The sequence below is a fragment of the Budorcas taxicolor genome, chromosome 19 (assembly GCF_023091745.1).
Source record: "Budorcas taxicolor isolate Tak-1 chromosome 19, Takin1.1, whole genome shotgun sequence".
Lineage (NCBI taxonomy): Eukaryota > Metazoa > Chordata > Mammalia > Artiodactyla > Bovidae > Budorcas > Budorcas taxicolor.
Genome location: NC_068928.1, coordinates 23,788,230 through 23,812,626, shown reverse-complemented (window position 1 = coordinate 23,812,626; position 24,397 = coordinate 23,788,230). Strand labels below are relative to the sequence as shown.

The 24,397-nt window shown below is 40.7% G+C and overlaps 1 protein-coding gene and 1 pseudogene across 1 annotated transcript; one reads left to right on the top strand and one right to left on the bottom strand.

Moving 5' to 3' along the window:
- Window positions 1-2,660: 2,660 nt before the first annotated feature.
- LOC128064877 (olfactory receptor 1468-like) lies at window positions 2,661-3,793 on the bottom strand (annotated as a pseudogene).
- Window positions 3,794-17,695: 13,902 nt separating this feature from the next.
- Window positions 17,696-18,674, top strand: LOC128065169 (olfactory receptor 1D2). Its single transcript, XM_052658305.1, has one exon. It carries the CDS (start codon window positions 17,739-17,741, stop codon window positions 18,672-18,674), a length of 936 nt encoding a protein of 311 aa, XP_052514265.1. The 5' UTR covers window positions 17,696-17,738.
- Window positions 18,675-24,397: the final 5,723 nt, after the last annotated feature.

The following is a 24,397-nucleotide window of genomic DNA, read 5'->3' as shown; positions in this document are numbered from 1 at the left end:
TGACCGAGCTACTAAGCACACAGCATGCATCCTTCAATTTACCTGACCACAGTACTACAAAGCCAAGATTATCTCTTTCTGGAAAAATACAGTATTCCAACATGTTTAGTAAATAAGCAAAATGAAACTGTGTCAAAACTATTTTACTTTAAGCAAATCTTACAATGACCACTGTACAGAAAAGTATGACATGAAAAATTTAACAAGCAGAAACTAAAATTAAATGTTTAAATGGTTTATTTTTCCATATAATTATAAAATGAACAATGATATTGTGAAATGCTATTGTATTAAATGAAATAATTGGGCATCAAATCTTTTAGAGATTTTTGAGGATCTTTAGGATTTAGCAAAAATTTTGTGCTTCGAACAGAGACAAGCATTCATATGTCTGTTGCCACATGAGAATATAGGCAAATAATACCACTCAATTCACCATATTTGTTTCTATTGTTGATGAAAAGTTTGATCATTCCTCAGAAATTTTGGCTAACACTCTCCTAACAGGTTCAATATCAAGATATTAGTTGAAAATATGTTGGGGGAAAGAAAAGCTTCAAATTTTTAATGTGAGATGGTTGAAATTACTGGCTACAAATTGTGCTCTGGCCATATTGGTAATAATATCAAACATTTTTTAAAATAAAATCCGAAGTGGCAATATTTTGTATGACACTGAATATGAGTTTACTTTTTGAAGTAATTTTTCAGTGCTAAAAAGTAAAAAATGCAGCCCATCACAGAACAGTGATTAATATCATAAATGGAATGTGTTCCCCAAAATTGAACTGGTCATCCAACACTCTACTTAATAACTTGGATACACAGGATGGTGGCCTTTGGTACTACACGGAGGTTAGGCATCATGGGACCAAAAAGGCTTTGGAAATGTTTAAAGAAAATGAGTTACTCATGTGAGGCAAAAGAAAATATTTTAACTCTAATATTTGCAAAGCTTTGATTAAATACATGGCCTTGGTTTGACACTGAAAATCAAGTAACCACCCTGAATATTTCTCTGCAAAGGCATCCACAAATAATTAAACAAATAATAATTCAATTGACTGATTCCTTTTTTAAAAACTGTCTTTGCAAACTTAATTTGGCAAAGAATAATGCAAGCTACTCACAATTGCTAAAATGCATTTACAGAAATGAAAGTAATAACCTGTCTAGATATCTAAAATTATAGAGTTCAAGCATGAATTATTTTAAAAGATTTCTTTATTACCAATTAAATGACAATAAAATAATATTATGTGTTATATGAACACTTTAGTTCACCTCTCTCAATATGATGGTATAAATAGAGCAAAAAAAATTACATTAATGATACAGTGCAATGTAATATTGAAAAATATATAGCAACCTCAGAATATTGAAATTCTATTTATATCATCAGAAAAGTAACTCTAAATATAAAAATGCTTGTGCAAAAATTTGACCTATATTCAAAGTACATGCATTTGCAAACAGTTCTTATCTATTATTAAACAAGAAAAGAAACTCTAAATATCACTTCTGGTTATTAGACCCACGTCTGAATTTTCTACTAGGTAATTCAAGAGAAAACAAAAGATGTCACACTAGTCAGAAAGAAAACTGCCAGATTTTGTTTCTAAATCAAAGGAGTAACAAGATACAATAATATATTTCATGATTAAATATTTCTATGTTCAATTAGAATTGATTCAATATCAAAGTTACATGATCTCTAGTAGAATAGATTTTTGAGTTATGGTAGAGGTATATATACTCCATGTATTCATAAAATAAAATATCTTTGACCATATCCCTGCAGTTGAGTTTTCTTAAGCCTGATACACTTTACACTCATCATATTTCTTGCTTGGCTCCCCAGGAATACAGTTTACATCTTCTGTTCTATAATTTCTGATTGTGTATGACGAAAAAAGCAATTCAATGCCTCAATAAGAAATATGAAGAGGACATGAAAAATTGACATGATTGACAAGTGATTGGAACTGGACAGATTCCACCATTATAATAGAAAGGAGTGAGAGTCTATAGTCTGAAGATGCAGTACTGTATGGTCATGCAGATCTAGAGCTGTGAAGCCAAACTACCTGAGTTCAGATCTTAACTACACCACTCTCTTACGTGATGTTGGACAGCAAACTAATGTTTCTATCACCTTGTCCGTAAAGAGGAAAATAATAGGAGCAACATCATAGAGGTGGCAGATTAATAGATGGGAAAAGTGCCTGACACATACAAAAACACTCCGTAAGGGCTTTCTATTTATTATCTCTCTTAAAGGAAGGTTGCTCTGATCTGGGCCCAAAAAGTAAAATTAAAGAATAAAATGCTGTAAGTATATGCATGGAGATAAGGTAGTAACAAATGCTTTTAATCATGGTGAAAAAAGGAAAGGTGTATCAGAAATAGAGAACTCCAGGAGTCTCTGTGCTTCTGTGAGCCAGAAAGCATACATTTCATTCTGTCTTCATTTGTGAGCATCATTAATGATTTTTGAGTAGGAAGAAAGCAATGATTCCAGTGATGCTTGAAAAGCTAATTCCTGAATTGACATGGATAGTAGACACTCTGTACAAAAAATATATATAAATCTTATTTGCAAACATGAATTCCACCTGGGAAGAGGAAAATAAAGATGCAGAGCAGATGGTTTCCTGACCTCAGTTCCACTTCAAACACAGCTTCATGGTCATCATATTTTCATAATAGCCTTTATCGTGGGGTTTTGCTTGAATAAAAAGGTTAATGGCTTTAAAACTGAAAAAAAGAAAACCACCGATTTAGAGTAATACTCCACTGGCAACATTACTATAACCACTGAATTAATAGTGTAAAAATCCAAATTGTTACCATTTTAGAGAGAAAGATATTTTCTTTTTCCAAAAGACTCTTCCCAGGGCTCTTTTCATGTCTCTGTTCCTCAGGCTGTATATAAAGGGGTTCAGCATGGGGGTCACCACAGTGTACATCACGGCCATCACAGTCTCCTTAACAGCAGAATTATTAGTTGATGGGCACAAGTAGAGACCAATGATTGTCCCATAGAAGAGAGACACCATGGAGAGGGGGGAGCCACAGGTGGAGAAGGCCTTGTGGATACCCCTGGCAGAAGGAACTTTGAGGATGGAGGAGACAATTCGTGCATAGGACATGACGATGAATAGAAATGGGATCACAAGAATGAGTCCTCCCATGAAAAGTATCAGCAACCCGTTGACTCGAGTATCAGAGCAGGACACCTTCAACAAAGTAGAAGTGTCACAGAAAAAGTGAGGAATCACATTGTCAGCACAGAAGGACAGCCTGGCCGTGAGCAGGGTGTGCAACATGGCATGGGCAGTGGTCAGCACCCAGGACAGCGCCAGCAGGGAGAGACACAGCGTGGGGCTCATGATGGTGGTGTAGTGCAGGGGGAAGCAGATGGCCACGTAGCAGTCATAGGCCATGGCCACAGCAGGAAGCTTTCAAGAACTCCAAAAAACAAGTCAAAATACATCTGGGCCAGACAGCCTACGTAGGGGATGGACGGGACTTGGCTCTTCATATTCTGCAACATCTTGGGCATTGTGGCAGAGAAGCAGAGGTCAGAGAAAGACAGGTTGCTGAGAAACAAATACATGGGTGTGTGGAGGTGGGGGTCCAGTCGAATCAGGAACATTATGAGGAGGTTCCTCAGGACGGTGGTAACATACATGGCCAGGAACAGAGTGTAAAACAGGTTTTGATGCTCTGGCTGGATAGGCAGGCCCAGAAGGAGGAACTCTGAGATGATGGTTTGGTTCCTCTTTGTCATTTGATAACTCTATTATTTATAAAAAATCACAGACCTTAAATCCAAATATAAAAAATAAATAATGCATATAGCATGTGGCTTATTGCCAAATGGTGGATGAGTGAGAATTTAGGCACAGGCAGAAGGTGATGCTACTGAAACTCCCCCTTCAAAGTCTGCAATAACATTCATGTCTCTAAATTCAATAACATATCCCATTTAGTACTAATGATCACTTTTTCCTTTGTAGGACTCTCTCATCTCTTGGCCATGGTGATACCTCATGTTCCTGTTCTATTCTGGCCTCCATAACAATGCCTTCATCACACAGTCATTAGAGAAGTCTTCATGCCAAGTCATTCTTTGAATATTGGTGATCCTCAGCATATTGTCCTTCTACTCTTATTCAGCCCACACCATTCTTCTGAGCTACAGACCTGGGTGTTCAACCCCCTGATGACCATCTTATTTGCATGTTTCACCTTCACTCCAAGACAAATCTTCCCGATATTAGGCTTGTTGTTTCTTCAGTCCCATATTTGCTTCACTCCCAATGTTCTCTACCTGATTGATTGACAATACCACCTACTAGATATACAAGCCAGACCTGAGAGCCGTCCTTGACTCCTCCCTCTCCTCATCTCTCCTTGTTCATTTACTATATGTTTCCAGTCTCACTTTCTGAACATCTCTCATATATGCCCTTCTTGACATCCTACAGCCACCATTTAGCTCAGTTACTATTCTCACCTAAACAATGTCAACAAATTTGGACTCTCTCTACTTTCACTTCCCTACAATGCATTGACATTACCCAGAATCATTCTTTTTATAACTCAAATGTTTCCATGTCACTATTCTAACTGAAGAGTTTCCCCTTTCCACTAACACAAAGACCTTATTTTATCAGGGTTGACATGGTCCACAAGACCCTTATTTCATCAGAGCAATGAGCTCATGGCCAACCCTCTCTCTACTCCAAGTAGACCAGGTATCTCTCATTTTCTCAAAGGCAGACTACTGTCACGCATCATAGCACATCATGCTTTCATTACCTGAATGTGTGCTATCCCCATCCCACTCCATTCCTTCTCCTAGGAACTCATCTTCCAGATCATTAAACATGGATTATTTGCTCTTTGCTAGATGTTAAAGATTTTTTAAAGTTCTACTTTGTTCACTGATGAACCTTAACTTCTAGGACAGTGAGAAGTACAAAAAGAAAATTTTCAGGCCATCCAAGAGATCACTGAATTGTTTCGACACCAAAAATATGGAAGGTAGAAACATCCACTGACAGCCTTTCCAAATCACAGCTCCCTTATCTAAATCATTTGTGTTGATTTCCAAATACTGTACTGTAGACTGTCTGGAATTTCTCTCCCCAGGTTAGAAAACCCATCTCAAGCTATCTTATTATGTGGCTTAACACTAATGTACCCAAGCAAGGCTGTCATTTTTTCCTTACAATTCAGCCCACACAATGTCAATATTGATGTGAGATTCATGTTGAAGTTTAGAGGTCATGCGTGCATCCATGCTAAGTTGCTTCAGTTGTGTCTGACTCTTTGCAACCCTATGGACTATAACCTGCCAGGCTCCTCTGTCCATGGAATTCTCCAGGCAAGAATACTGGAGTGGGTTTCCATGCCCTCCTCCAAGGGATCTTCTCAACCCAGGGACTGAACTTGCGAGTCTTGCGTTGCAGGCAGATTCTTTACAGCTGAGACAAATGTCATGAAAAAGCAAATAATAATAAAAATAACTTACAATCTCTTGGACCCAGTGCCTGGTCTACTCCTGATACATTTCCCCACAGTGTGAATCAGGATTTGACCCCCCCAAAAAAAAGAAAAAAACAGGAGGAGCACTTCAGAATGAGGGAAACTTCTAACCCCAAAGAGATACAGAATAGTACCCTCACTGCAGGATACGCACCAAGAACATAGGGTTTAAACCAGGCAAATGTATGTTTCACACTTAGAAGAAAGATGTCCTCAGCAACTCCTGGGAACTAGGTGGGATCCATCTATTGTATAAAATGCCTGATTACGGAGTCCAAATCTGTCAGATATCATCTAAAAATGCTGCCCTTGAAGAAACCCACTCTCAGTTACCTATTCCTTACACTTCTCTACATATTACCTTCTTCAGTTTTAAGATGATAATGCTGACTTGTTCCTGCCCATCTTTCAAAGCTTCTGTAAACTTGAAATCTCTTTTGAAAATCTCTTGCAAAATATAGAGGACTCTATTATGAAATACTTACAATTACTATATTGACCAAGAGGTTAAATAAGGTAGACGCTAATCAGAACGTAGACTGACAAGGTACAAAGCCTTGCTTGGGTACATTAATGTTAAGCCACATAATAAGATAGCTTGAGATGGGTTTTCTAACCTGGGGAGAGAAATTCCAGACAGTCTACAGTACAGTATTTGGAAATCAACACAAATGATTTAGATAAGGGAGCTGTGATTTGGAAAGGCTGTCAGTGGATGTTTCTACCTTCCATAATATTTCTAGAATGTTGAGCAGGGGTTTTTTAGACAGCCTGAAGAAAAACCCCATAGAATCATATCATAGAATCTCAGTAGTCTGGATACTCAGGCTGCAAAATCCCTAAGGCCTGGAGGAAGAAATGGCAACCCACTCTAGTATTCTTGCCTCGAAAATCCCATGGACAGAGGAGCCTGGTGGTCTACAAGTCCATGGAGTTGCAAAAGAGTCAGACAAGACTGAGTAACTGAGCAAAGGCATGGACTCTCCAGCCTAACTTACCAAGTATGTCTGAGGATGACTTCAGGGCTTTGACCTGGGGGTATTCATTCTTTTATTCATTACAGACATATGGAGATAGACTCTGCAGTCATCACCTGATTCTACAACATCCCTTTTGTCATTCTGTCTTCCTGGGCCTGAGGGACATTGGATCCCAACGGATACTAGGACTTGGAAAAACTCATTAATAACAAAGTAAATTTTATTGCTTCTCTGGGACAAATCCCCTCGGAGGTCTAAGGCAGATATTTCTTAATTACTAGTCATCTTTGGGTAGGGGATCAGGCAACAGAGGATGCAAGCTCATGCCTTAATCCCACAGGAATACTTCTCTGGCTGTGCTAAGTCGCTTCAGTTGCATCCAACTCTTTGTGACCCTATGGACCGTAGCCCACCAGGCCTCTGTCCATGGGATTCTCCAGGCAAGAATACTGGAGTGGGTTGCCATTTCCTTCTCCAAGGGGTCTTTCCAACCCAGGGATCGAACCCGCCTCTCTTACCCCTCCTATATTGGCAAGCGGGTTCTTTAGCACTAGTGCCACCTAGGAAGCCCACTCCTCTGGCTACCATAGCTCAAAAGAGCTCTTTCTTCTCTAGGTTCTATATTATTTTCACTCCTGAAGTATCTGCCTTCCTCCTTTAGACAAAAATATAGGAGAACATTGACGAAGATATAGCAAATATCCTTAGACACTAATTACAAAATAAATATTGCTAAATTGGACTGTTTTCCAATTTGTTGTTGTTATTCAGTCCCTAGGTCATGTCTGACTCTTTGCGACCCCATGGACTGCAGTACACCAGGCTTCTCTGACCTCCACTATCTCCCCGAGTTTTCATGGCCACTGAGTCGGTGATGCTCTCTAACCATCTTATCCTCTATCAGCTCCTTCTCCTTTTGTCTCCAGTCTTTCCCAGGATCGGGGTCTTTTCCAATCAGTCGACTCTTTGCATCAGGTAACCAAAGTATTAGAGCTTCAGCATCAGTCCTTCCAATAAATATTAAGAGTTTATTTCCTTTAGGATTGAGTGGTTTGATCTCCTTGCAGTCCAAAGGACTCTCAAGAGTCTTCTCCAGCACATTTCAAAAGCATCAGTTCTTCAGTGCTCAGCCTTCTTTACAGTCCAACTCTCACATCCGTACATGACTACTGGGAAAACCATAGCTTTGACTATATAGACCTCTGTCAACAAAGTGATGCCTCTGATTTTTAATATGCTGCCCAGGTTCATCATAGCTTTCCTTCCAAGAAGTAAGCATCTTTTAATTCATGACTACAGTCATATCCACAGTGATTTTGGAGGCAAAGAAAAAAATATCTCAATACTTTCACATTTTCCCCTTCTATTTGCCATAAAGTGATGGGACCTGATGCCATGATCTTAGTTTTTTTAATGATGTATTTCAAACCAGCTTTTTCACTTTCCTCTTTCTCTCTCATATTTCTAAATACCCACCATTAATTGAATGAAACTCAACTACGAAGTTGAAGACTACATACATCTGACAAAGGACTTGTAACCAGAACATATAAAGATCTCCTACAAATCAAATGAAAGAGATAGATAACCCAATAGAAAAATGGGCACAAGATAATGTACAAAGAGGATACAGCTCTGGAGAATAACCATATGCAAGGGTGCTTAACTTTGTTAGTCAGCAGGGAAATAGAAATGAAAACCACAATGTGATACTAATATACACTTAACAAAAAACTCATAGGAAAAGGATGGGAAAAATACCAAACCATGTCAAGAATGTGGAACAAGAGGATTCCATTGTTACAAGGAGGGTAAGTATGACTGGCATCTGCTTAGTTCTGTCTTCTAAACTAAACAAGCACCTGCCCTATAATCCAGAAATCCCACTCTTCTGTAGAGATGCCCAGGAAGAACAGGGAGCTTCAGGATTCATAACAGCCAAAAACTGTTCATCATTGGTAGAATGGATGTTGTTAATGGCTTAGTCACACAATAGAAATCTACACAGCAATGAAAATGGACAATCTACCACTGCACACAGCAATGTGGATGAAATTCCACACATAACACTGACTGAAAGAGGGAGACAAGAAAGAGAACAAAAGGTGCACTTCCGTTCACATAGGTCCAAAAATGGGTAAAATTAATGTATGCTGTAAATTAATTATTAATTATTAACAACTAATATTTAGTCAAGTGGGCCTTAGAAAGCATCACTACGAACAAAGCTAGTGGAGATGATGGAATTGAGCTATTTCAAATCCTGAAAGATGATGCTGTGAAAGTGCTGCATTCAATATGCCAGCAAATTTGGAAAACTCAGCAGTGGCCACAGGACTGGAAAAGGTCAGTTTTCATTCCAATTCCAAAGAAAGGCAATGCCAAAGAATGCTCAAACTACTGCACAATTGCACTTATCTCACATACTAGTAGTCATACTCAAAATTCTCCAAGTCACCCTTTAGCAATACGTGAACCGTGAACTCCCTGATGTTCAAGTTGGTTTTAAAAAAGGCAGAGGAACCAGAGATCAAATTGCCAACATCCGCTGGATCATCAAAAAAGCAAGAGAGTTTCAGAAAAACATCTATTTCTGCTTTATTGACTATGCCAAAGCCTTTGACTGTGTGGATCACAATAAACTGTGGAAAATTCTGCAAGAGATGGGAATACAAGACCACCTGACCTGCCTCTTGAGAAACCTATATGCAGGTCAGGAAGCAACAGTTAGAACTGGACATGGAACAACAGACTGGTTCCAAATAGGAAAAGGAGTATGTCAAGGCTGTATATTGTCACCCTGCTTATTTAACTTCTATGCAGAGTACATCGTGAGAAACGCTGGGCTGGAAGAAGCACAAGCTGGAATCAAGATTGCCAGGAGAAACATCAATAACCTCAGATATGCAGATGACTCCCTTTATGGCCGACAGTGAAGAGGAACTAAAAAGCCTCTTGATGAAAGTGAAAGAGAAGAGTGAAAAAGTTGGCTTAAAGCTCAACATTCAGAAAACGAAGATCATGGCATCTGGTCCCATCACTTCATGGGAAATAGATGGGGAAACAGTGGAAACAGTGTCAGACTTCATTTTGGGGGGCTCCAAAATCACTGCAGATGGTGACTGCAGCCATGAAAGTAAAAGACACTTACTCCTTGGAAGAAAAGTTATGACCAACCTAGATAGTATATTCAAAAGCAGAGACATTACTTTGCCAACAAAGGTCTGTCTAGTCAAGGCTATGGTTTTTCCAGTGGTCATGTATGGATGTGAGAGTTGGACTATGGAGAAAGCTGAGTGCCGAAGAATTGATGCTTTTGACCTGTGGTGTTGGAGAAGACTCTTGAGAGTCCCTTGGACTGCAAGGAGATCCAACCAGTCCATTCTAAAGGAGATCAGCCCTGGGTGTTCTTTGGAAGGAATGATGCTAAAGCTGAAACTCCAGTACTTTGGCCACCTCACGCAAAGAGTTGACTCATTGGAAAAGACTCTGATGCTGGGAAGGATTGAGGGCAGGAGCAGAAGGGGACGACAGAGGATGAGATGGCTGGATGGCATCACCAACTCGATGGACGTGAGTTTGAGTGAACTCCGGGGGATGGTGATGGACAGGGAGGCCTGGTGTGCTGCAGTTCATAGGGTCACAAAGAGTCAGACACAACTGAGCGACTGAACTAAACTGAAATGAGTATTTATATAGCTAATATATTTATTATTATTATATAATTATTATTATTTATAATAATAAATATTAACAATATAATAATATTAATAAATGAATATTATTTATTAATATTATATTAAATTAACTAATTTAACAGCATAAATTAAATTAATCCTATTAATTTAATAGCAAGAGACTGACTGCCGCTGCAGGAACAGCAACTAGCAGAGACACGACAGGATTCCTACAGGGCTAGTAAAGTTTTTGATCTGACTGCTGGTTACTTATGTTTTTTCAGTTCATAAAAAAGCCATGCCAAAATTTTCACCTTTGGTTCTATATCCAAAAACATCCTAAGCATCATTGGGTTTTCAGTCCATGTCTGATTATTATGCTATGTAAAGTCCTCAATGACTCAGTAGATAAAGAATCTGCCTGCAATGCAGGAGACACAGGTTCAACCACTGGGTCAGGAAGATCTTCTGGAGGAGGGCATGAAAACCAATCCATTATTTCTGTTGGGAAAATCCCATAGACAGAGGAGCCTGGCAGGCTACAGGCCATAGGGTCACAAAGAGTCAGGCATGACTGAAGCAACTGAGCACACACACACACACACAGAGACTCCCTGTAGGCTTTCAGCTGTTGGTTCCTGCTTTAACAATCTTATTCCCTGGTGTGTTTGTTTATCTTTGGGTTTGTGCCAGATACTGGGTATTGAAAGGAAAGCACTTGAAGTCTAAGATGGTATTATTTTCCTCCAGATTTTTTTTTCAATTGTTTTTCCTTAGTACTTGGAGTCACCAGCAATCTGGAATCATCCCAACCCAAATTTAGTGCTTGAGATTCTGTGGACCTCTGCTGACTCTAACCCAGGCTAGAGCATATGTGTGTTGTTTTCTTCAATTATGGCTTATTCTTACACCTAGGGCACCAATAGTGCCCGGTGTGAAGTTGATTTACTTCTTGTAAACAAGACCCATCAAGACCTTTGCTTATGGATACTAACTTTGGAAGCAATTATCCAGGTTCATCTCAACAAGCTGTCTTGGGATTGCCTCCCCAAGCCGTCTCCAAAACTGATAAATAGATCTGATGTGGCTCCAGTTCAGCTCCTCTCTTCATGAACCCGGTATCCAAGGGTCAGCTCTGAGATTCCCCAAGCTCTTCAGAGCAACCACAGTCTCTTTCTCCTTTTGTGCAGGCACTGAAGTTCCAGGCACCGATTCCATCCTTCCTAACTTCAGCGCATGGAGTGAATCACCAAGTTCAGAAACAGTGCCTTAGTGTCCTCCACATCCTAACTGAATTTTCATCCGCCTAGCAGGAAAGTGGAAGCGGCAGAACTAGGCAGCCCTGTGACCAACACAGAACAGTGGGAAAGGTCTGCACATTTCAGAAATATTCATATCCCCTGCCTCTCTCATCCCTTTCTTATCTTCTTTTCTCCATTTACTCTGTCTCTTTCACAAATATACTCACATATTTTGAAAATCTTCATTATCATCTAACTCCTTAGTATTTAAGGTAATGAACAATCCCTCCTATCTTGCTAGTGCTCTAGTTTTCAAAGTGCTATCACTAGCCCTGTGGCACATGATTCTGAAATGTATAAGAAGGCTTTACAAGTGAGATGAAGAGCTCAAGGAGGTTTCATGCCCTCCTTGGGATACTTCTGCTGAAAAGCAGCACTGGAGGGACAGAATGACCGCTTTGAGTTTGGAGCCCTCTTCCGTAATACCTCAAACTATCTCCCCTCTCCACCTGGTCACACTGCAGAGGAGTTTGTGTCTCTAAAGTCAGCTGACCACACACATGCTCCAAATCCACTGGCTCTTACAAAAAGAACAGGGTTTCCCAAAGTGTACAATCAGAACCGTCAGGTGATTTCAAAAAGGACTTTGTTAGCAGAATAAGAGCCAGTATTTCAAGGAAGGGAGCCAGGAAATGGGCTTTTATTTAGTTTTAAAGCATCACAGGTGACTCTAATTGACACTGAACTGTAGGAGACTCCCATGTTGAGGGCTGAAGCAGAGGTAGCGATTCCTCGGGTCCTCTGAGTTTTCCCAGGCCTCATTCTTGCCTTCTTCCCTCTCTCCTATCAGGCAGATGCCCCAGAGGATCCTGAATCCAAGCAACAGGTTGTGAAAGGAAATAGTTTCTGATGAGGTTTAAGGAGGTGGAAGACCTCTGTCTTCATGGCAGAAACAGGTGGTGGCCAGATGTGCTTAGGGTTGGGGTCACCGAGAAGTCACCATGGTGGACCTTTCATTCTCAGGTCAATTTGGGGGGTCTTGGGATGAGCCCATCAGTCCCCCACCTTCTCACTAAAACTCTGTTTTCTGATAGACAAGCATCCTCTTCAACTCGAAGCCTCACTTACATACTGTGAAAGATAAATAAGCTTATTCACAGTTTAGAACCATGGGTGAATGACATGAGTATCAAACAGCAGATGTGGGAAGCTGTACATGCAAAAAGTCTCTAGAGAATGTCCTAAGGATTACTCCCACTTTACTCAAACACCAAAGGACCACCACATGACTACTCTATAATTTGGAATCTTGATGGTAAAAGAGAAATGAACCTCCACCAAATGTTTGAATCACCTCTGAAATGATCACTGAGCTCACTCTATCATGCAGCCTGTTCAAAAGCCTTCTGTGAATTACTTTCCCTCTGCCAACCCCTTTGTAGGCACAGCACTTAAGTCTTCTGGAATGTAACCTGACCTTTCTGTCTCTTTTATATTTTTAGCTCCTGAACTGAACAATCCACAACCCTTTGCACGTGAAGGCCACAATAATACCTTCTTTACTCTTCTCTCCTCCATGTAGATAGCACCAAGAGGACAGCTGCACATGAGTCTCCACCTTGACATTCTGGGTCATTTCCTACAGACAAGGTGAGCTGAGGCTGCACCTAGGTGAGTGGGGAGAAAAGTCACGTCCAAGATGGAGTCAAGACTGGGGCCACTGGTTCTTCTTGGTTCTGAGAATAGGGTTTCCTACTGAGCCGGGGCGGGGATGGGAGGTGTTACTCAGAAACATTGAGAAATGGTAAAGAATAGGACTCCTTTAGAGCGCCACCTCCCCAATAACATCATCTCTCCATCCACTTACACAGGGCTTTAAGGATGGCGGAATGTTTCAACATCTACCATTTCAGATCTTTTCTAAACGCACAGTGAGGCAGGCATTTTTTGTTTGGGCTGTTCTACACGTTCGTTGCTGCGCGTGGGCTTTCTCTAGTCGAGGCAGGCAGGGGGTACCCTCTAGATGCCGTGCGCAGGCTTGTCATCGCTGGGGCTCTCGTTGCAGAGCACAGGCTATAGGCACACAGGCTTCGGCAGTTGCAGTATGTGAGCTCAGCAGCTGTGCCTCAAGGGCTCCAGAGTGCTGGCTCAGTAGCTGTGGCACACGGGCTTAGTAGCTCCCCGGCATGTGGAATCTTCCTGGATTAGGGATCGAACCTGTGTCCCCTGCATTGGCAGGCAGATTCCTAACCACTGGACCACCAGGAAAGTCTGAGGTAGGCATCTTTACTCTTGTTTAATGTGTGGTAGAGTGGCTAGGGTGTGGACTCCAGAGACACAGAATGGGACTCAAATCCCAACTCTGTCACTGACTAGTAGAAGGAATTTGGGAAATTCATTAACCTTCTAAGTCTCAGTCGCCTCATCCACGAAATGGGGTAGTAAAAACAAATAGTATTGTTGTGCAGACTAAACAGAAGAGACAGATAGATAGATAGTCAGAACACATTATCTGAGAAAATAGGATAGTGGTTTCCTTCTTTTAAAAAAAAAAAAGGTTGTCCGTGTTGCTTGGGGTTTAGACATAAACGTCTGACTCAACATCTCAAAATGACAGTATATGTATGTCTGTGCTACTTTCTCCATTTGTCTCATTTTTTCATTTGCCCACTTTCTGTCCTTCCCCCACTGTGTCTGCAAGTTCATTCTCTGGATCTGCATCTCCTTTCCTTCCCTGAAAATAGGTTCATCAATACCATTTTATAGATAGCTGGTGAGAAGTTACTATATAACACAGAAAGCCCAGCCAGGGGCTCTGTGATGATCTAGAGGGGTGGGGTGGGGGAGGGGAGGGAGGCTCAAGAGGGAGGTGACGTGTATAATTACAGTTGATTTGCATTGCTGTATGGCAGAAACCATCACAACATTGTAATTTCCCTCCGATTAAAAAATAAATTTTAAAAAATCTCAAAATGAAATGCTAATTATTACCCAATATGTAGGATAAATTCCAAGAAGTGCAGCAGAAAAAAATAAAATGAAAGTAGGTTCTCATTAAATGAGGTGAGACATAATTTTTTAATTGGAAGAGACATTACAAGTCAGATAAATCAACGAAGGAGAAACATCCTTCACGTTTCAAATTTTAAAAATAGCAAAATATGAATAGTTGTTATCTATCTTCCCATAGTGGAATACAACATAGTTCCTAAACAGAGTTGGTTAATTTTAACTTTAAGAATAAGGAAAAAATTATGCAGGTAGAAATATAGTTTATTTAAGGAGGAAAAATAGGTAATGAATTAAATTTTGAATTGGAGAAAGCTCTTCATCTCATTGTTGACTGAATAAAGATGACTAGAAAAAAAGTATGCTCACTAAAAATATTAACAGTAGTTGCATGGCAGAATTTGGGATGATGTTTACTTTCTTTTGATTTAAATTTTTCTGTATTGCTTGACTCATTCACACTGGAATTTTTTGTTTATAATCAATAGACTGCAATGTATTAGAAACTATTTAGGGAAAATGAATTCCATGGGACTTCTTTTAAAATTTACATCTGAAATTATTGAAGAAATTTCAACAAATTCCAGATAACAGAAATAGACAATAAGTGAATATAAGTTCAAGGTGGAGGATAACGCAAACAAATCATATCTAAAAAAACCCAAATCAGACAAGGATGGCATATAAAAAAATAACAGAATAACAGATAAACCTCATTTATAAATGTGGCTACAACAGTCTAAATTAAACAACTGGAAATCAATTTCAGTATTTTATACCAGGATTGGAAGTGTTTCAACAGTATGAGAGCTATTAATGTAACAGGCACTGAAAAATCATTTGATCAGAAATGAAAATACATAGATAATTATTAAAATAATGTTACCAAAACACAAATAAAAGAATAGTTGTGAGGGACTTCCCTGGTGGGCCATCAGTTAAGAGTCCCCACTCCCAATGCAGGGGGCATGGGCACGGGTTCAATCCTTAGTCAGGGAACTAAGATCCCACAAACCAAAATAGTCACCAAATATATACATCCTCCTGTGCTTAAACATTTTAGTGATCCTCACTGCACTTAGAATAACTTTTTAAACTTGTAATAAGGCTCTGAATGACCTGACTCCCTGCTCACCTGTACAGCCCCATATCTCACCACTCTGCTCTCCAGCCAGCCCAAACTATATTTAATTCCTTAAATACAACAAAAGTACAGCTTGGGTCCTTTGCACATAGAACTCTCTTTCTGCAATGCTCTCAACATTTCATAGACTGACATTTTTTCACCCTTCACATCTCAAATAATAAAAATAATCAAATATAAACAGTTATCTATTGGCATAAAGTATAATTCAATGTATCTTATTTACATACTCTCATTTTTTCAATTTTAAAAATTTTTATTTCTTGCATATTAAGTTTTCAAAAGGAAAAAACACACATTATGCTATTTTCATCCTATTTGTATGCCTGAAAGGATTCGGTAAGAAGCAAAACATTGATCCCATGTGTGTATGCTCACTCAGTTGTGATCGACCCTTTTGCAATCCCATGAACTGTAGTGTAGCCCACCAGGCTCCACTGTCCATTTCCCAGAATACTGGAGTGGTTGCCATATCCTTCTCCAGGGTACCTTCCCAATCCAGGGATCAAACCCACATTACTTGCATCTGCTGCACTGACAGGCAGATTCTTTACCACTGTGCCACCTGGGAAGTCCATTGCTCTCACATTTCCCCCTAAGTAGACAGTTGTCTCAATGCCATTTACTAACTAATACAAAACGTATCTCCTGGTAAAAGTGCTCCCATAATAATCAACTAAACCCTCCATGTTATTTGGCCTGCATTTGAGTTTCTGTCCAATTCTATCAACCTGTTTATTCCACCAGTATCACACTATTTCAGAATCTTTCATATTTGGCAGAAGAAGAATCTCCTTATTATTCTCTTTTCCAGCATTTTCCTTATTCTCACACTTATTTTTAGATTAAAGTTAGATGAGAATTTTCTTTCTCAAAAAACCTGTTAGAATTTTGACTTCAAATGAGTTAAAATTGACATTAATTCAGTAGAATATGTATCTTTGGAATCTTAATATGCTTACCCATTTATTGAATTTTTATCATACGCTTCTTTGGAGGATTTAAAGAACTTGACTGATCCTTGCTAACATTTGGGGAGGCAGTGAAGGGTCTTCGTTGCTACACAGGCTTTCCTCGAGTTGAGGTGAGTGGGGGCTACTCTAGCTGCAGTGTGCAGACTTCTCATTGCGGGGGCTTCTCTTGCTGCGGAGCACCGGCTCCAGCTGTGCGGGCTTCAGTAGTTGCGGTTCTCAGACTCGAGTGCTGGCTCTAGTTGCGGTGCACGGGCTGAGCTGCTCAGTGACGTGTGAGATCTTCCCAGGTCAGGGATCAAACCTGTGTCTCCTGCATTGGTAGGCGGATTCTTTACCACGGAGTCACTAAGGAAGCCCTGATTCTTGTTAACATTTGAACACACAGGTATTTTTCAGTTGTTGATGCAGATGGGATTATTTCACATTATATTTTAATCTTTTTTATTCATGAGTATTGTTATTGTACAACAATAATAAGGAATATTTCTTGAGCATTCACTGCAGGCCAGCTATCTATGTTAAGAACTTTATCCATTTTATTCTCACCTTAACCCACTTTTCACATGAAGAAATGGGATCTTAAAGAGCCAGGTAACTTGCCTGACATTTCAGAGTTAGAAAGTGTCAGAGCCCAGACTTAATTTCAAGTGTTTCAAAATCTCTTTTTATTTCTAATAGCATTTCAGTGGATCACTTTAGATTTCCTGAATATGTCATCTTATCAGCAAATAATGGTAATTTTTACATTTCCTTTCTAATATTTTTACCTTTTTCCAATTGTGTAACATCAGTTTTCTTTTTTTACTGAAGACAATTGTTTTAAATATCATTTAATCTACAGAATATCATAACATACTGATCTTTAAGGACATCAAGAGAGTTGTAACAAGATATGGTTTAAAATAAGATGTAGGCATTATTCCTATTATATTGAGTATGCCAGGCTAGAACTTGCCAGAATGACTAAATTGCATGAAGATTTTCCATGTCTTGTTTTTGTGTTTGTTACATTGTCTCTGATACCCAAAAAAATGTATAAAATTTAGTTTAAGATACTGTTCATGTTAGGAAAACAGTTGATTTTGCTTATTTTAATGCTTTTATTCAATTGAGGGCATATAGTAAACATCTGTGTTGTGTTGCAGTAAGTTGGGGAAATGGATGGAAGGAACCATAGTACAGTCTCTGAGTTCCTGCTCCTTGGGCTGTCGGAGAGTCCTGAGCACCAGAGGGTCCTGTTTGGGATGTTTCTGTCCATGTACCTGGTCACAGTGGTGGGAAATGCGCTCATCATCCTGGCCATTGGCTCTGACTCCCGCCTGCACACTCCCATGTACTTCTTCCTGGCCAACCTCTCCTTCACTGACCTCTTCTTCGTCACCAACACAATCCCCAAGATGCTGGTGAACCTTCAGTCCCAGAACAAAGCCATCTCATATGCAGGGTGTCTGACCCAGCTCTACTTCCTGGTCTTCTTGGTGGCTCTGGACAACCTCATCCTGGCCACGATGGCGTACGACCGCTATGTGGCCATCTGCCGCCCGCTCCACTACACCACGGCCATGAGCCCCAGGCTCTGTATTTCACTCCTTGCCCTGTGCTGGGCACTCTCTGTCCTGTACGGCCTCATTCACACCCTCCTCATGACCAACGTGACCTTCTGTGGGTCCCGGAAGATTCACTATATCTTTTGTGAGATGTATGTCTTATTGAGACTCGCATGTTCCAACACCCAGATCAATCACACAGTGCTGATTGCCACAGGATCCTTTATCTTCCTCACCCCCTTTGGGTTCATGGTCATGTCCTATGTCTGGATTGTCAGAGCCATCCTCCAAATACCCTCAGCCTCTAGCAAGTACAAAGCCTTCTCCACCTGTGCCTCCCATTTGGCTGTGGTTTCCCTCTTCTATGGGACCCTTTGTATGGTATATCTGAAACCTCTCGACACCTACTCCATGAAGGACTCAGTAGCCACAGTGATGTATGCTGTGGTGACCCCCATGATGAACCCTTTCATCTACAGCCTGAGGAACAAGGACATACACGGAGCTCTGGGAAGATTCTTCTTAGGAAAGTCTTTCAGAGGTTGACTTGAGGATAAACTTGCATTATCCTCAAGGGCATTACAGTGGAGAGTAGGAATTTCCTTCACCATGTCCACCATGTCCTATGTGGATTTAGCTCAATATAATTTAATCTCATATGTCTATGATGAAAAAATAGACAAAGTACAACCCAATGTCCACCAAACCTGACCAGCTTTGACAATAAATAAAGTACCACTAACAAAAAATGCAGGTTCAATCCCTGGGAAGATTCCCCTGACGTTGAAAATGGTAACCTACTCCAGTATTCTTGCCTGAAAATTTCCAGGGACAGAGGAGTCTGGTGGGCTACAGGCCATGAGGTTGCAAAGAGTCAGACATAACTGAGTGACTAACACACACACACACACACACACACACACACACACACACACAACAATAGTAGAAGTTTGCAGGATCAAATCCTTCAACTTGCGCTAACCTAGGATTGCAGTCCCAGCCTTATCCAGATACACCCAGTTATGGCTTAGTGGATCTCACGTGTTCACTAACATGCATTCACTCATGTTCTTCTGAACTCTGAACTTTCTTAAGGAGCCTGCTGCCTTCAAGCCATTTATAGAATACATCTGACAATACATGCACTGTAGGTACCCTGAGTGGGGCCGCCCCCTTCCTGATGTTCTCTCTGACAGACACAGCTCCCACTGCTTCAGTTCTGACCCACAGTCCCTCTGGACACAGCCCCTGGTATTCAGGCAGAAATAGAAAGAGATTTCTGTGTTTTGCTCTGGGCTGATTTTTATCCTTGGACTCCAAAGCCATACTACATCACTTGCTTTTTTCCTGCATTTTTTTTTCTTCTGAGAGAAATCAGACTTTGTCCTCAGGAAGCCCATCCTGCCCCTTATTTCTGCAGCTCTTCACCTTCCATTTCTTCTTCATTACCTCAAAACAAAACTCTCAAACATTTCGACACATGCTCACAAACAGGAGTGGTGGTGGAGGGAGCAGAAAGGGAGGAGGTCATTGTGAGATCCAATCTCTGTTTAGGTTCTATGATTCGGATGCCAATTCTAATGTGTGTGTGTTCTGTCCATACCACTAAGCAATTCTCTGACACCAGATAGGGGTCCTACAGTTCCTCAATTAAAACAGTATCCACCCAGAGATGTCATCAGATTCCACAGGTTAAGGGCTCACCTCTCCACGCCCATCCCACCACTTCAGATGACAATCTCAAGTCCAGGTTGTCACCTGTGCTTCTGACCAGCTATAGACAGGAGGTTCCTAAGACCCCTACTTTGGGCTCAATTAATTTGCTAGAGATGCTTACAGAACTCAGAGAAAACATTTCACTTACCAGACTACCAATTTATTATAAAAAGTCACAATTCAGAAACAGTCAGATGGAAGAGGCTCACAGGGCAAGGTATGTGGGAAGGGGCATGGAGCTTCTATACCATCTCTGGGTGCAGCACTCTACCTAAACCTCCATGTGTCGCCAACCCGGAAGCTGGCTGAACCCTGTCCTTTGCAGTATTTATACAGACTTTATTACATAGGCATGACTCATTAAATCACCAGCCAGTGGTTATTGATTCAACCTCCAGCCCCTCACCCTTTTCCAGAGATTGGGATGAGGACAGCGAGACTGAAAGTTCCTAAAGGGGAACTAAATCCAAAAAAGAAGGGCTATACGTATACACTGGAGGAGGAAATGGCAACCCACTCCAGTATTCTTGCCTGGAGAATCCCATAGATAGGGAAGCCTGGCAGGTTATACAGTCCACGGGGTTGCAAAGAGTCGGACACAACTCGGCAGCTACACAGATATGTATACATATAGCTGAGTCACTCTGCTCTCCAGCAGAAACTAACACAACATTGTAAAGCAATTGTATTCCAATTTAAAAATTAATTAATAAATAAAAATTTTTAATGTGGAACAGGAGGAATCCATTGCTCCTAGGAGGGTAATCATTACAAGTGTGATGGAAACCTGTTTAGCTCTATCTTCTAAACAAACACCTACAGTATCATCCACAAATCCCACTCCTCCATAGGGATGCCCAAGAGGAATATGCACCTTCCCTATTCACAACAGCCAAAACTGGAAACCACAAATCCCTATCAATGGTAGAATAGATTTTTTAATGGCTTTATTCACACAATAGAACTCTATACAGCAATGAAAATGAAAAGTCTACAACCACATACCGCAGAGTGGATGAACCTCACATACATAATGCTGAGTGAAAGAGATAGACAAGAAAGTAAACATGGTGCACTCATTTAAATAGGTGCAAAAACGGGTAAAACGAACTCACCCTTTTAGGAGTCAAGGAAGTGATTGCCCCTGTAGGAACAGCGACCAGCAGAGGACATGACAGGATTCCTGCAGAGCTGGTAATGTGTGTGTGATCTGACTGCTGGTTATTCATGTTGGTCCACTCTGTAAAAAGTCCTGCCTAATTTTCCATTCTTGGTTCTATATGCTAAAACATCATAAACATCATTGCTTCTCATTCTGTGTCTGACTACTATATTATCTAGAGTCTCTGTGGGTTTCCCTGGTGACTCAGATGGTAAAGAATCCACCTGCAATGCTGCAGACCCAGATTCAGTCCTTGAGTCAGAAAGATTCCTTGGAAAAGGGAATGGCTACCCACTCCAGTATTCCTGTCTGGAGAATTCCATGGACAGAGGAGCCTCTGTATGCCTTTCAGCTGTTAGTTTTTGCTTTAGAAATCTTATTTCTTTGTGTGTCTGCTTATCTTTGGTTTTGTGCTTGATGTTATGATTGAAAACGTGATGAAGAGAAATATTTGAGGTCTAAGGTGATGTCATTTTCCTCCAAATACAACTTTTTAAAATTTCTTTGATGCAATACTTGGGAGTCACTAGCAATCTGGGATCATCTTAATCCAAATATAGTCCTTGAGACTTTCTGAACCTCTGATGATTCAAAGCCAGGCTGCACTCTATGTGAAGACTTCTTTATTCCTGGCTTAATCCAATCCTAGAAAACTTTTAAGATTTCTGCCCAAGGTGGAATTGGTTTACTCTTTATAAATAAGATTCATTTCCCAAGATCTCTGCTTATAGATATTAACATTGAAGCAATTATCCAGGTTCATCTCAACAAACTATCTTGGGACTACCTCCCCAAGGCCTCACCAAAGCTGATAAATCAGTCTGATGTGGTCTCAGTTCAGCCCCTTCACTTATAAACTAAGGATCCAACCATCAGTTCTTGGGTTCCCCATCCTCATCAAGGCATGAACTGCTTACCTGTTTTCTCCTCATTTGCATGGGCTGATTATCCAGACAACAACTGCCCTGCTTCCCACCTTTAGGCAAAAGGAAGAGTCATCAAGTCCTATTCAGAAAGCAATGTCTTAGGTCCTTTATATCCATCCTGACTGAAACTGCATCCTACATAAGATGAAAGTGTAGGTGGCAGCACCAGGGAACTCTGAAACCAGCAGAGAGCCATGGGTAAGACCTGGTCATTTCTGGCTTACGCTCTCTCTTTTCTCCCTTTCTTACTGTATCTCTCTTCTCCACGTTCTCTCTCACACATACTCACATACTTGAAAGTGTTCATATAATCTAACCACTTCATATTTAAAGGCGATGTAATCATCCCTCCAGGGCCTCCCTGGTGGTCCAGTGGTTAAGGATCCGCCTGCCAAAGCAGGGGACACGGGTTCGATCCCTGGTCCATGAAGATTCTACATGCCAAGAGGCAGCTAGGCCGGTAGACTGCAACTACTGAGCCTGTGCTCTAGAATCCTCAAGCTGCAACTACCGAGGCTGTGCACCACAACTACTGAAGCCCAGAGTCCACACACAAGTAGCCCAGAGTCCAACTGGCAAGTAGCCCAACTAGAGAAAGTCCACATAGAGCAATGAAGACTCATAAATTAAAAAATAAAGTGGTGTGTACCTGTCAAAGAAAAATGATCATCCCTCCAACGTGTAACTTAATGCAGGAGATGTAAGAGACGGGGGTTCCATCCCTGGGTTGGGAAGATCCCCTAGAGGAGGACATGGCAACCCAATCAGGTATTCTTGCCTGGAGAATCGCATGAACAGAAGGCCCTGGCAGACTACAGTTCACAGGGTCACAAAGAGTTGGACACAACTGAAGTGACTTAGCACGCATGCATAGGTTGCAAGAGTTTTCCTGGTGGCTCAGACGGTAAAGAATCTGCCTGCAATGCAGAAAGCCCAGATTCAATCCCTGGGTCTGAACAATTGGGAGGATCCCTTGGAGAAGGGAATGGCTACAGTTCATGGGATCGCAAGGAGTTGGACATGACTGAGTGACTAACACACATGCACACATAGAGGTTTCAAAGTGTCATCACATGCCCTGGTGAATATAGTTCTCAAAATGGCAAAGAAGTCTTCACTGGCTCAATGAGAAGGCTCAGGGAGGTTGCATGCCCACTTCAAGATCATACAGTTGGGGAGCAAGAGAGAACAGCGTCATGGGTAGAGCCCTTTTTCACACTCTCCCTGTATTCTCCATTCTCCATCCAGCCACACTGTACTGAAGTTTGTGTCTGTATGACCATTTGACCACATAAGCGTTGAGAACCTGCTGACTCTTAAACAGACTCAGGTCAGTGTTTCCCAAACTGTACAATCAGAATCACTGAAGGCTTGCTGAAAACGATTTCATTCTCAGAGCGAAGTCCTAATAAACACCTTACACATACATATCTATGTTTCCATCTGATTATATTTCAAGATAAATCCGTAAAACTGTGTGTCAGTGCATGCATAGCCATGTCTGACTCCACAACTCCATGGATTGCAGCCCGCCAGGCTCCTCTGTCCATGGAATTTTCCAGGCAAGAATACTGGAGCGGGTTGTCATTTCCTACTCCAGGGGCTCTTCCCAACGCAGGGATAGAACCCACATCTCTGGTATCTCCTGCATTGGCAAGTGGGTTCTTTACCACTACTAGGACTGCTCAAAGGGATACCCTATTTAAGAGCCTATGATATGGAATGCCAAGTTTCCTTCTAGAACATTGTTCTTAATTATTTCCTTTCATCAGATATAAAACTGCCTGTTCATCCCATCTTTTTATAAGTAATGTTTGTTGATGTGTTTAATGACTTGGAATTTCTTCTTTTATGAACTGCATGTTCCTGTCTGTTCCAGTGGGGGAAGGGTGTGGTAATTGTATTACTGACTTAACTAGATCTTTCTCTTTTTAGCATTTAAAGCCTCTGCATATCACATTCATGGCAAGAATTTTCCCTTTCTGACAACAGCATTTTGTTGTTATATTATGGTGTTTTGGTGAAGGAGGTCTTTTACTTTTATGAAATAAAATATGACATAATTTTTCATTATATTTTTCTCCTTAATGCTATTCTTGTGAAGACAGTTCCCATATCAAAGCTTTTTTTTCTAATGAAACAATGTAATAGAGAAAAATAGAAATGATATTCACTTCCCTCCTTTGCAAATATCCCACTTCAAAATAAACAAATTTAAAAAGTAATTTAAAAATTGAAAACCACTCTGGAGAACAGGTGACATCATAAATCAAGAACTTAAGAGGAATCATTGTATGAGGTGGAGCAATGGGCTTGGATTGAGGGACAAGCTGTAAGGTGTCAAAAGACCCAGCAAATTTAGTGCAAAGTTTTTGCCAGGAAGAAAATGGGTGGTGATTCTCTTTAATGCAGTCCTGAAAAATCAGTAAGTGAGGAACAGCAAGGACTGGGGATGAAGCAGTCAG

Bases quoted from the DNA above. Each gene is read 5' to 3' on its own strand.
- LOC128065169 (XM_052658305.1), top strand. From the start codon at position 17,739: ATGGATGGAAGGAACCATAGTACAGTCTCTGAGTTCCTGCTCCTTGGG.